Source organism: Monodelphis domestica, chromosome 5 (assembly GCF_027887165.1).
Source record: "Monodelphis domestica isolate mMonDom1 chromosome 5, mMonDom1.pri, whole genome shotgun sequence".
Lineage (NCBI taxonomy): Eukaryota > Metazoa > Chordata > Mammalia > Didelphimorphia > Didelphidae > Monodelphis > Monodelphis domestica.
In genome coordinates this window covers 96,050,537-96,065,113 of record NC_077231.1, presented here as the reverse complement: position 1 = coordinate 96,065,113, position 14,577 = coordinate 96,050,537, and the positions used below count along the sequence as shown (strand labels likewise).

Genomic DNA, 14,577 nt, shown 5'->3' with positions numbered 1-14,577 from the left:
GTCATCACTAACATTTATATCCCACTTGATTTAAGGTTTGCAAAGTGCTTAAGTCACCCAACAGCCTCGTAATTATGCCATTCTGCAGATGCTAAAACAGAGATGAAGAGACTTGCTCAGAGGCATAAAATTAATAAGAGCCTGAGGAAGAATTTGAATTCAGGTCTTTCTGATCCCAAGTCCTACACTCTCTCCACTATGCCACTAATGATCGCCAGACATTTCTCTCTTAGAGTTAATTTGCTAGAGAGGTCAAGGGGCAGGTAGAGTCCTTCCCAAGGCTATAGTGGCTTCATAGCCCTGGAAAGGCCAGTAAAAATGAGATCCTTTCAAAAAATTACAAAGAATTGACTTCTTTGACCCCACTGGATATAAGGCGAACCTGCAGGAGGGAAGACAGGTGAGAAGGAGGACTTTTTGTACTTCTATCTAAGCTTCAAGTTCCTAATCCATTCCCTAGTTGCTAAATAAATACTGTTAAAATATTCTATCTTTCTGGTTAATGCCATTGGCTTTTACCAGGTGGTCAAGGTTGTGAGGATCCTTATAGAATCATAGTTCTAAATTTGGAAATGACCATAATGATCATCTAGCCTGGCTCCCCCCTCCCTTTGTTTTTTGGACCATAAAGTTAGAGCTGAAAGAAGCATCAGAAGCTGTCTAGCCTTGCCCCCTAATTGTTTAGGTAAGGAAAATGAGACTCTGAGAAGTCTTTACCATTACCCAAGGTCCAACAGGGAATAAAGTTCAGAGGCAGGATCTGAATTCAAGTCCTCTGACTACACAGTTTCTTCTACTATACAAATTTTTTCTCTCCAGTGCCTCTACTACAAAATACAAAACCCAGACCTAGAGGGGGAAGCAAATTGTCCAAAGTCACACAGCTAGTGAGTAATGGAACTAAGAGGTCTTGAGGCTCCAAAGCTTCCCTTGTTTCCATTATGCCATCCCAGGTTTCTTTTGTGTAGAATCATCTCCAAATAAATATTGGAGGGCAATGCATAAAACCCCAGGCTCCTGATATCTTACTACTCAAGTAAGAGCTAGTCAATAAACATGCTTCTTTAAAAAAAGTTTAATTTCTAGTTTTTGCTTCTATTTTTCCCATTCACAAGTTTATTTAGCTTGAACTATCCTCCTAAGATTCCTGGGAATCTGCTTGCTAGGACTCCTCTGGGCCCATTTCTATCTTGCCCATTGAACAACTCTGACCTACCCCAGGATTTCCATGGGAAAAACCTGCTTTTGTCCCTTTTGAAGTGGTTAGGGAGAATGCACTCTGCTTCCTGGAGAGGGCTGGCTAGACAGATGATAGAGGAGAACCCGGAGGAATATGTTAGCTCTTCTGAAGGGATACCAAGACTAGAAAACTCTTGAATTCTCTCACCCTCCATTTTAATAAATGGCATCTATTTTGAAGAATAAGAGAAAAATCTAGGTCACAAAAGCATCTTTTTGGAAGCAATTTTCACCTAATGGAGTGGCCTGGCACAGACAATTTGCTAAATGGACCTGAGAGGACCAAAGAAGTTGATGCCGCCCTCAGAAGTGAGCCATTTCCTCCTTGTTTTCCAAGGACATGGGGCCCTGAATCTCGGCACTTTTAAGGGTAAGCTAAAAGCTTACCAGTTTAAGTCCAGAAAATGAGACTGGCATGTCCCAAACAGCCTTTTTAAAAAAATCAATCTCTCTCTGTCTCTGTCTCTGCCTGTCTGTTTGTCAGTCTCCCCCTCTCCCTCTCTCTCTTTCTCTCTCTCTCATTCTCTCTCTCTCTCTCTCTTTCTATCTCTCTCTCTCTCTCTCTCTCTCTCTCTCTCTCTCTCTCTCTCTCTCTCTCTCTCTCTCTCTCTCTCTCTCTCTCTCTCTGTCTCTCTCTCTCTGACTCTCTCCCTCCCTCCCTCCCTCCCTACCCCCCTCTCTCCCTCCCTCCCCATTCTCTCTGAATCATTCTGCTTAGTCAAAAAAGTGCCCTCAGCAGCCCAATGGCTTGGCCCCAAGGAAAGAGTCCAGGCAGGTCTCTCCTTCATACCTCCATCTTATGGACAGTCTTAATGGATGTCTATTGAGTCTAAATGTATGGATGACTGAGTAAGAAAAGGGAAAGGGTAATTGTTGAACACCCCCCAAAATGGATTTTAAGATCACAGATCGAAAGCCAGAACAGACCTCAGAAGTCTTCTAATCCAACCCATTCATTTAACAGATGCCCAGAAAGGAGAAAATACATGGTATGGTGGAAAGAAAACTGCTTTTGAAGTCTAATGGTCTGTGTTCAAATCCTCAGCTCTGTCATTCACTGACATGGTGCAAGTGATTTAATGTCTCCAGACCTCGCTTTCCTTATCTGGAAAATGAGGGTAGGGTGAGGATAAATTAGTTCATCTCTGGTTCTATGATCAAGGCTCTTGACATTCCTTCCCTTTCTTTTTTTTTTACAACAGTCCTGTGGAAAAAGGACAATTAAGATTTATATACTCAGGGGCAACGGTGATTCAGGTCTAGAGATGGGAAGTCATAGGTTCAAGTCTGGCCTTAGACCTTTCCTAACTGTGTGACCCTGGGCAAGTCACTTCATCCTGCTTGCCTCAGTTTCTTCATCTGTACAATGAGCTGGAGTCAGAAATAATAAACTACTCCAGCATCTTTAGAGTCAAACATGACCGAAACAACTGAACAAAAGCAAGCCTAAATGAACATATTAGCGATATCTGAAAATGTATGCATCATTCTGCCCCTCTGGTCCTCTACCTCTCTTCCATGAAGAGGGAAGGAAACTTCTTCATCTATCTTTTGGAAACAATGATCAACCGTATCATTTTTCAGATGAGAAAACGGAGGTCAAGATATGTAAAGGGTTATTCAAAGTTGTATGGCTAGGATGGTGGAAGAGTCAGAATTCAAACCCAGGTCTTCTGACTCTGTCCATTAAAACAAGCCAGAGATCCCCAAGAATTAACTTTAGACCATTAACACACTTGATCACTGGCTGGACAATGTCAACAGCAACTCTCCCAAGGACAGCAGCCCAAATCCCTCATTTCCAGGACTGTCCTGGCCCCAGAGTTATTGCTGGGGATTAGACCTGACATCTGACAGCCCCATCTCTTTTCCTTTTTATGGGCTTTATTAAAATACCATCACTTGTTTTGTCATTTTTCTACCCCTTCTCTGACCTGGGTCAGTACTGAGTTGACAGGAGCAGCCCAGAGCCAGCTCCCTTTTCTCTCCTTTACTGAACACCTATACTCCCTATTGGATTCAGAATCATCCTGGAATCCTTGACCTTTAGATTTGGCAAAAAACTTGGAGAAAAAAATCCAATAGCTACAGGTTGCCCTCAAGTACTTTCCAGCTTTGAGAATCTGCCATTTTGTGAATCCAACTCCATATTTTTACAGATAAGGAAACGGAGAGTCCCAGAGATGGAAAGGGACTTGCAGAAGAAGCTGGGTGGCTAAGCAGATAGAGCATCAGACCTGGAGTCAGGGGGATCTGGGTTCTGCTTTCAGATACTTCCTAGCCATGTGCCTAGCCCTTGCTCTTCAGGCTTAGAGGAGGGAGGAAGGGGGAGAAAGACAGAGACAGACAGAGAGACAGAGACAGAGAGAAAGGGAGGGAGGGAGGGAGGGAGGAATGAAGGAAAGAAAGAAAGAGAGAGAGGGAGGGAGGGAGAGAGAGAGGAAGAAGGAAGGAAGGAAGGAAGGAAGGAAGGAAGGAAGGAAGGAAGGAAGGAAGGAAGGAAGGAAGGAAGGAAGGAAGGAAGAAAGAAAGAAAGAAAGAAAGAAAGAAAGAAAGAAAGAAAGAAAGAAAGAAAGAAAGAAAGAAAGAAAGAAAGAAAGAAAGAAAGAAAGAAAGAAAGAAAGAAAGAAAGAGGGAGGGAGGGAGGGAGGGAGGGAGGGAGGGAGGGAGGGAGGGAGGGAGGAAGGAAGGAAGGAAGGAAGGAAGGAAGGAAGGAAGGAAGGAAGGAAGGAAGGAAGGAAGGAAGGAAGGAAGGAAGGAAGGAAAGGAGGGAGGGAGGGAGGGAGGGAGGGAGGGAGGGAGGGAGGGAGGACAAAAGAAAGAAGAGTTGCTCAAAGTCACACAGGAAGAAAACAGGGTCAGGTCTTGACACCCTAATGTTCCTGAAGTATATATTCTGTCCTACCCTAGCCATTATATTCATGAATGCTAACTGCCTTTCTAAGGAAGTGAAAAGATTCATTTCTGAAACTGGTAATGAAACATTTGTAATTTCCCCTTCAGAAGGTCTTGCATTTATACAGCCACTCTACCCGACACACATACACACGGCTTTTCAAATAGCTGTTCTCCAAGCCTCAATACGGCCATTAAGTGCATTGAATCTTAGTATCACAGGATCACTCGGTAACGTGAAGGAAAGGATGACTAAACATAAATCTAACTTTGAGTGATTGCAGGGACTAATCCTCTTCCCGAAGAACAAATGATCAAATGGTCTTCCTCCCTTCTTTCGACCAAGGAGTCAGAGGGGTGTAATATGTTGAATACACTGTCAGGCATGGTCCATATCGATTGGTTTTACTGTACTGCCTTTTCCTTATTGCAAGGGAGGGTGCATTGTGGGAGGGGATCTAAAAATGATTGAAAAAATGGCCAAAAGCATCCACTATAAAAATATTTTTGTCAAAGGTTTGACAAGCATTTAAATGAAAGAATTTGAATTGATGGAGTACACAGCCAACAAGTCACAGAGTCTAAGAGTAACATGAAGGACAAAATGTACCCCAAATACTCAAGTATTATCTGAAGCTGGCCAATTTCATTTCCCGCCTGAGTATATATTTTCTTTCTTTTTTACTGTTTTTTATAAACCCTCTCCTTCCATCTTAGAATCCGCCTACCTACCCCAACAGATAGATATTTTCATCTTAGCTCTCTCTCATTTGGGATCATACATTTAGTGCTGGAAGCAATCCCAAAGGTCATTGAGTGCAGCCCACTCATTGTACTGAGTAGAAATTGAGACCCAAAGAGAATCCACTCACCCCAATCATGCAGGTAATACATACAAGAAATGATAGCTGAACCTGAATTCTATGACACCAAGCTCAGTGTTCTTACCACCATACCATCCAACCTCCCTTAATACAATGGTCCAGGTGACAAAAGACTGATGGAAGGGCTTCAAGATAGATAGGAGATTGCATGGAGCAGGACAGTGGCTGGGGCACTCTGTGCTAGCTTGCATCAAACATCTCGATCTTAAAAGGCTGTGCACTTCCACCCAGAATGCTCTCTAGCTTGACTGTGCCACCTCTGGCTAGGTTGGGTCCCTCAACATTTATTCCACCGCTGTCCGTTCCAGCATCTCCTCTCTCTTTGTGTCCTCAGGTATCACGTTTGGACAAAAGGGCACGCCCCTACCAACTTCGCCAAGTGGAGAACAGCCACCACCCCATACCGGGTCGAATGGGAAGCAGACTTTGAGCCCTACGTCGTAGTTAGACGTGACTGCCCTGAATATGACCGGAGGTTTGTTGGGTTTGGATGGAACAAGGTGGCCCACATCATGGAGCTGGATGCACAGGTAAAGTGAACCCAAAGCCCCTAAATCTCATGAAAATTAAATAGAATCAGGAAATCTTAGAGATGGAATGAATACCTCTCAAAGATCAATAGACCCAAGTGATCCTATTTTACAGATGAGAAAACTGAGACTTAGAAAGGAAAAATGATTTACCCAAAGTTACAGTTAGTTGCAGTCCTAGAACCTAGGACTTGAGTTGGATATTCCATTGACCATTCATTCCTCTGTAATCTCTTAATCTAACTCAGTGACTTGAGGCAGGAAAACTGTCGCTAGCTATTGACCCTTTCCTAAGGAACCTGATTAAAGGTGAAGTCAGGCTTCCTCCCTCTCTCCCCTGACCCTGTTAGCTGTAAGTGCCAGTATTAAAGTTAAGAGTAATTCATGAACGGTCCTGAAGAAAGCAATAAAAGTTAGAAGAGTGGTGCCCATATTTTGTAGTGGAAAACTATAACAAGCCATGTCCATCCTTTGAATGGAATGGTTGGCAGAGCTCAGAGTAACATGGGGACAAACGATAATGTTTAACTTCTTTGTTACTGCCTTAAAAGAAAAAAAATCTAATAATGCCCAATTTACCCCAGAGTTGTTGAGTCATGAGTCATCCTAAGTAAATGTCTATATAAGTAGAGGTTATTTCTCAGAGTATTTTTGGTCTAGTCTGCTCCTTCAGAAACGTAGAAAATGCCAAGTTTAGGAGCCCAACTCTACCCCATTTAACCATACCGGCACACAAGCATCCCTTGGCACTTGTTCCAGTGCTCCTTACGCTGAAGTAAATTGTCAAATCCTCTGTAATAATATATTGGCGTACTATGTGGCCCTGGGAAAGTTACTTCATAGCCATTGCCTTTCCCCTTCCACTCTTCTGCCTCAGAACCAATAATGACTCTAAAATAAAAGGTAAGGGTTTAAAAAATAATGATATATCAACCCAAAGGGTTCTCAGAAGCACAGAAAAGAGCCAGTGTGTTTTATAGGCAGGACTTGAACCCAGGAAAGAAAATATTTACAGCATAGATTAGTTGTGATTTTTTAACAAAATATAAGAAACATAATTGAACCCATTCTTGTTGAATTCAGGGTCATTGTTATGAACTTTAGTAATTATCCTGAGCTGGCCAAATAATATGTCTGGGTTTGGAGGCTATTGTGTCTAATGAATTGGTGGTCCTGCCACTAACTGGCCCCAGATTGCAACAGTAGAAAACACTTAAGTTTTGCTTTCTTTGCAACAATCCCCATGAGGCAGGCAATCCAAGAAATGTGTCCCCCATATTATAGATGGGCAAACTGGGGTTAACAGGGGGAGGTAACTCACACACTTTCAGATGGTTAAAAAGTGATAGCTGAGGCTTGAAGATGGTCTTCTAGCTCCATAGTGTGTGTTCTGGAGCTTTTATATTCGGGTTTAATTATTCCTTCCTCTCTCCTCCTCCCCGTCAGATTCTGAGTTTTCACTGCCTTTTGCCATCAGGGAACCCCCTCCTTAGTCACTGTCTCTGAACTGCTGTGGGCTGAGAAGTCAGATGAATTAAATCTAAAAGTGAATAGACCCTGAGTGAAGGCTGAAAGGATTATTCCTTGAGGCAAGAACCACAACTACATGATAACCAGAGAACATACCTTACTTAGAATAAACTCTTGATAGAGTATGGATATTATCTCTATTTTACAGATAAAGAAACCGAAGTTCATAGAGGTTGGGCCACATTTATACTCCTTGAGGTGCTGATGTCATAGGTGTTAGTTTTGAGGAAAATAAAGCTTAAATTGTCTTTTAAATATAGCATTGGGGGGGGGGGGCAGCTGGGTAGCTCAGTGGATTGAGAGCCAGTCCTAGAGACAGGAGGTTCAAATCTGGCCTCAGACACTTCCCAGCTGGGTGACCCTTGGTCAAGTCACTTCACCCCCATTGCCTAGGCCTTAGCACTCTTCTGCCTTGGAGCCAATACACAGTATTGATTCCAAGAGGGAAGGTGAGGGCTCAAAAATAGATAAATGAATAAATAAACAAATAAACAAATAAATGAGCAAATAAATGAATGAATAAACAAATAAATAAGTGAATTAATTAATTAATAAACAAATAAATGAATCAATCAATCAATATAGCATTCTGGGGCCAGAGAATATAGGAGCTTATATATATATATATATATATATATATATATATATATATATATATATATATATATATATATATATATATATATATATATATATATCTTATATAGGTCTTACAGACCCAATAGCCTCAAAATATAGGGTATATTGCATGCATGAATGCCATTTGAACAACAATTTATGTTCATACTGATGACACTGGAGTAACAAAAATGATTCAGTTTTGCTCTAGAAACTGTGTTGGAACCAGGACTTGAGGCGAAGTCTTCCAGATTCCACACTTTAAAAGCTACTCAAAAATTAGGAGCCCCTAAGATTTGAACTGTGTACCTTATAGTCAATGATAAAAATGTGCCTTCTTGGATAAAACCATTTGTTAAAATGACAGCTTTGGGCTTTGTGCCCTAAAGAGTCCTGCCCCGGGGCCTAGCAGGAGGGGGAGGTCCATTTTAACTCTCAGATGTCTCTCAGAAAAGGTTCTAGGAGTGGTGGTTTCTGGATACATGGAGTATGACTTACAATTTTGCCACTGAGAAATCTTTGCGAAATAGTTCCTTTTTGTTTGGTTTCTTGTCTGCTTTTTTTCCCCTACCTCCTTTCAGTCTTTTCTGGGGGTCTGCTGTTCTTATCAAGATTAATGTATGCCCTAAATGCCATTAGAGTTATTGGGCCACTACAGGGTCACTACAGGTGTTTTTTGCTCCTTATTCTACCATTTGGTATCCCTGACATCATCCTAAGCTATCATCAGGGACTGGGATGGCTCACTATGTTCACTCTCGGTATCTTTCTCTCCCAGGAGTATGAGTTCACTGTGCTCCCCAATGCCTACATGATCCATATGCCCCATGCTCCCAGCTTCGACATCACCAAGTTCCGCTCCAACAAGCAATACCGCATCTGTCTCAAGACCCTGAAGGAAGAGTTCCAGCAGGATATGTCCCGTCGCTATGGCTTTGCTGCCCTTAAATATCTCACGGCTGAGAATAACAGCTAGCATAATGGGTCCCATCATTGGGAGATCAGAGACAATGGAAGGTGAGAACCACTTGCTATCCTGGGCCCGGTCTTAAAAACTCAACACTGAGAAATTATTTTTTTGTTGTTTTTGTTTTGTTTGGGATTTTTTTCTTCTTTGTTTTTCCTCTGGTCCAAACCAGTCATTTTTGCTGCAGAGATCCGGGACCGTGCCCACTCCTTCTCTGTCTCTTACTTGAGTGCTCTGAAGATACAGACATGTAACCCAACTGGACATCCACCAAGGCCATGGGGACAGAAAGAGGTGGCCAGACAGGAAGGGCTTACTTTCTTTCCAACAAAGCAACAAGAAGTCTTCAGAATGTTCATGCAATCACTGGATAACCATGACACGGATTTCAGCCAGGGGGGGAAAAAGTGGAAGTCTTGGGTTTGCCATCCTATGAATTTCAAAAATTAAAAAAGCTACTTTGCTTCTCTAAAAGTCAACTTTCTCCTTTACTCTACCAACCTAAATAAGCACCCAAGGGCAAAGTCGGCTAAAGGGTTGGATTGACCATTTGTCACCTTGAATGAAGAAGGAGGAAGCTCTACTCTTCCCCCCAGGGAAAAGGACAAAAGGGGGAAACCACTGGCTCAAACCTGTAGGGAGTTTTGGTTGGTTCTTTATCCTCAAAATCAATCTTTTTTGTCTGGGAGTTCAAAAGGGGAGGTGGGGAGGCGGGAATCAATTGTTTTAAAGCTCAGAAAGGAAGTCAGTGGCCTCAGTAGTTTTCAATCACTTCTCATGATTTAACATTGAGGCATCTGGAGCTGGTATTGAAAAGTATCAAACTGGAAACAAACACCCACGATGCGCATCGCTCACCTTTCGAGAATGACATGAGCGGAAGGAGGACAAGTTCAACACTAGGGCTGACTGTTTTCTCTTGACAGACACCAGATCCTAGAAAAAAGACACTGGGGTTGGAGATGCTGTGCAGAGTTCTTAAGTGAGCTAGTGAAGGTGAACTTGTCCCTCCGCCTTGGACAGACGTTGCCAAAGCTGTCAACTCTCACAATAATAGAATTACAAAAGAGCTTCATTTTGAGGAATAAAGTCTCCTTTGGGGGGAGGTGGATTTCAGGGAAAGAAAAGGATTTTGCATCTGGGCATGGTTCTGCCCACCTCACCATGGCCAGGGAGAGAATTTACTGCCTTGGCCTCTCCAGGAATCTGCTGGAGGATGATCCTCCCAGAGGAGTCACCACCACCCACAATGAGGAGACACTGGACTTTTTACCATTTTCTTTCTTCCTCACTATTACTGTTGTGTTTACATTGGCAGGAACAAGATTTAATGCACTACCCCCTCTGCTGGGCTGTTTGTATCAAGTTGCAATGTGGCCGGAGAAAGCCGACTTTAATAAATGAGAGAACAGACTGTTCCTTTTGCTGCCCTCCTGCCTCCTCCTCTCTTACAAGGTCTCAGCATCCTGCTGCCGCAGAGGTGTTCAGACCCCCTGAGTTAGCACGTTCTCAGTCCTCCCTGATCCCATCCTGAGGCATTCTGCCTTCCCCATCCCTGCCTCGGGTTAGGTTTTTTGTTTCACCTTTTGGCCCACAGGGGCATTTTTGTTTTCACCCCAAGTTCCAAAGCAGATAAGCCAGATGTTTTAGATTCCAGATCATGAGATTCCTTGGGTGAGATCTGACAAGGATGTTGGGGGGTTATCTCTATAATCCAGAGGGCCGTTACGGGGTGCAGTGGAGAGAGCACCAGCCCTGTAGTTGGGAAGATTCATCTCTGTGAGTTCAAATTAAACCTCAGACACTTCGTAGCAGTGTGACCCTGGGCAAGTCACTTAACTCTGTTTACTTTGGTTTCCTCCTCTGTGAAATGAGCTAGAGAAGGAAATGGCCAACTGCTCCAGTATCTCTGCCAAGAAAACCCCAGACACAATCACTCCGAGTCAGACCCGACTGAAAAACAACTGAATAACAACAAAATCGAATCCAGTGGTTCCACTAACCCTTTCACTAGCATCATTACCAATAATATAATTTAATATACAATTCACAATATTCTTTACAAATTATTTTTGAGTAAGCCCTCCTTAAGGAATTTTAAAACAAACCTCTTGAACTATCATCAATGAACCCCCAAATGCAAGCCACCTCATTCTAGTCCAATCCCTTACTTTGTAAATGAAGAAATTAAGATCCAGAGAATTACTTTGACTTGCCCAGAGGCATACAAGTAATAAGTGAGAAAGGCAGGATTTGAATAAATGTCATTTGACTCCAAAGCCAGCATTCTACCATAGTTTGCTAAGCAAATGAGAATCCCAGGCTATCTGTTACCATGTCCCTCAAGGGAGTTTAGTTTCTTTTTTTTAACTCTTATCTTCTCATAGAATCAATACTGTGTATTGGTTCCAAAGCAGAAGAGCAGTAAGGGCTAGGCAATGGGGGTGAAGTGACTTGCCCAGAGTCACCCAGCTGGAAAGTGTCTGAGGCCATATTGGAACCCAGGACCTCCCATTGGTTCTCCATCCACTGAGCCACCCAGCTGCCCTAGGGAGTTTAGTTTCTTAAGACTGTGTAGATGGAAAATTTGCCACACCTGAATTACATTCCCAGCATCCTTTTAAGTTGTATCCTCATCTTCGTGGTCACCAAAAATTTGTAGGAGTAAAAATGAATGAATACTCCTAGTATTTAAAAAATATAGGATTTTTAATAATAAGTCACAAGAGAAGAAAAAAGAAAAAGGATTCTTTCAGTCAAGTGAGCAGAGCAAAGAGAGCCAGAGACTGACACCTGCAGCACTCTACCAAAAGCACCAGCTCCCAAAAAAGAGCCCCACATCGTGAGTCTCAGCCAAATTTATCTCCTAAGCATCTTTACGTAAAATGAGGATGTAACTTAAAAGGATGCTGAGAATGTAGCTCAGGTGTGGTAAATTCTCCATCTGCACATGGCATGTGGTTGTATTATTTTCCTGAGACCAGCAAAAAATAACCTAGAATGGCCATTCCCCTATAATTTAGGGAAATTATATAAAATTCATAGGAAATCCTCAAGAAGTAGGTCTAAGATGTTTAACTTCATGTGCCCAGATATATATTTCTATACACACATATATTAAAACTTCTGTATGCACATGCAAATTTATCTATGTGTACATACATACATAGACCTGAATTACAGAGACATACATTTCATACATAATAATATGCTCATCTCTTTTAAAGTTAACACTCCTGGGCACTCTAGCAAAGCGCTGTCCGCCATGATCCTAATGCCAGGGGCTGGACGGGTGGATTTCCCTCTATACTGACTCTTTTTGAACTTCAGTACTTGTTTCTGTGACTTCTTTGAGGAGGGCATTCCCTCCCCAGATACAGATTGTGACCCTTCCCGACAGGCTCATCTAAAGAACGCTCAGCCTTGCCTTTCCCTACATCCTCTATAGAAGTGTTTTTTTTTTCTAGAACCAGATTCCTCTGGTGCATTGAATATGCTGAATATCAAGTCCAAGGCTCAGCTGCCCACCTGTTGTCCTTCAAGTCCACTCTGTGGCCAGTCCACTGCTTTCTCTGGCATGTGCTTGCTTGGCAGTGTCCTTTTTGGTGCCACAAAAGTATTTCCCTGGGAACCCAGGTCATCCCCTCCACCTGGGAGAGATGGGCTGCCTCAGCATCCCTGAGAAGACTGGCCAGGGAACATGGGCTGAGGTTTCAGAGGCCATGGGAGGGTCCCTAGCTGCACAGTGCCCCCTAGCACTGGACACAGGGATTAGACTCAGGGAGCCCTCAGAAAGGACACCACCACCTGCTGAAGGCTCTGGATCTAGGGCTGATCAGGCTGGGGCCAAGGATTTAGAGCTGGAAGAGATGAGAAGCAAGATGGGATGATGGATAGAGTGAAGGGGCTGAGAGAAAACCGAGACTTCTGTTCAAATCCTTCCAAAGAACTGTAGGACTCAGGTAGGTCACACAACCCCTCTTGGCCTCTGTAAAGGAGAATAATGATAGCACCTGTTCCTAGGGTTTGTTGCAAAGATGATGAGAAGATGTACTCTGTAAATGGGAACTATTATTATCTACTTCACTTTCTCCATTTTACAGATGAAGAAACCAAGCTCAGCAAAGATTAGTGGCTGGTTCAAAGACCTCATTTATCATTTAGATTTTAATTTTTATTGTGTCCTGGACTTCTTAGGCAGTGTGCTAAAGCCTCTGAACTTTTTAGAATAAAGATTTTTATTTTATTTTATTTTATTTTTTAAAAATATTTGTTCATGTTTCCATAATTCATTTCCTTTCCCTCCCCTCTCCTGGAGCCAACAAGCAATTCCACTGGGTTGTACAAATGTTCCAAGTATGTCAAGTCTGTAAGCTTTAAACTCTTACTATGTGTCAAGCACCATGCTAGGTACTAGAGATTCAAAGAAAGGAAGAATTTCACTGCCCTCAACATATTTCCATTTTAATGGGGAGAAGACACACAAACAATTATGTACAAAATAATAGATAAATAGATAGACAGACAAGACAAATTGGGCAGAAGCTCAGAAGGAAGGTACTAAAAGTAACAAGGACTGGAAAAGGCTTCTTGCAGAAAATTCATATATATGTTCTGATTTAGAATCCTATTCCCTGTAATATTGAGTAAAAATTCTGCAGGCCAAAATATAGTTACTTGGGATTCTCTGAAAAATCCCTCCTGTTCCTAGAAAAAGGAATTTCCCATGGTGGGAAGGACAAGGATGGTTTCTGATGGTGGCTCAAAAGGAGATGACTGCAGATTGAATGTCATAGCTCTTCCTCCAGTGTCTGATCGTGTCCATGACACGCACCTTGAAGAGAGATTCTTCAGAAAACCAATGACCATGGGCCAGAGGTCATCCAAATCAGGGAAAGTTACAATGACCTTTGGATTTATTGAGTTTTCTCCCTAAATATACCAGCTGGATTAGACAAGGGTTTTTTTGCTGATTATTCTTGAATCTTTATTTCAGAAACTGAGTTATGTTCACTTGACTTCTCACTGTCCAGAAGCCATTGCCCTTCACCCAGAAATAATCCAGAACCAACTTGTTTTTCAGCTGCTGTGAATTTAAGATTTTTTTCCTTTGACTATCATAAACATACACTAAGTTCTAGGCTCCATAGGTTCTTCTAAAGCCAAGACAATCTCACTGCATCCATGGATGAGTTATCTTTCATAAAAACGCATTGAACCATCAGAATTAACCAAGTTCCAATGTTAATTTATTCTCAGATAGGATATAAAGCATTCTGCAAATCTCAGACCCTCTGTGTTATTTTCTGGAATCATTATCATTATAATCTACATCACACTTTGAGATGTAGAAAATCTTCTTATAATCTCCCTATGAAATAAGTACAAATATCAGCCGTTTTCATTTTTGGATGAAGAAACTAAAAACTGGAAAGATGAGCTGGATTTGAACCCAAGTCTCTCCTGCTTAACCTTATACCAAACTGTGAGCTCCATATCAGGGTACAGAAGTTGGAATGTAGGGATCATGGTACCTCTAAGATGCTTCCTGGATTTCAGGATGAGGTGAGATGATATAATTTCATCTTTCCCTGGAGAAGAGCTCAAGATACCATCACTTTGAGTTATAAAAAGATTTCTTAATCATTTTTGGTGTCAACGTTCCCTTTGGTCTAGTAAAGTCTAGTAAAGTCTTTGGGTACATTCTCAAAATTACATTTTTCAATTTATAAATCTAAACACAGAAGACAACAAAGAGAACATATAACATTGAGAAAAAGATATATTTTTTCCATGCAGGTTCATGCACTCCCTGAAATAACATAAACAGATTAAGAAACTCTGTGTTAATACAATGTTTATAATTTCAATGAAAAGGATTTCTACTTGCTGGCTCAGTTCCTTGTACCATCTT

General features: G+C 41.9%; 1 protein-coding gene across 2 annotated transcripts in view; it reads left to right on the top strand.

Annotated features, from left to right (window-relative positions):
- Positions 1-10,093, top strand: part of LARGE1 (LARGE xylosyl- and glucuronyltransferase 1) — a 612,082-nt gene extending 601,989 nt beyond the window's left edge. For both annotated transcript variants that reach the window (XM_001366359.3, XM_056798822.1), the window contains 2 exons: positions 5,353-5,548; positions 8,475-10,093. In XM_001366359.3, the coding sequence (XP_001366396.1) occupies positions 5,353-5,548; positions 8,475-8,672 (394 nt within the window). In that variant the 3' untranslated portion in view covers positions 8,673-10,093. The remainder of the gene's footprint in view (positions 1-5,352; positions 5,549-8,474) is intronic.
- Positions 10,094-14,577: the final 4,484 nt, after the last annotated feature.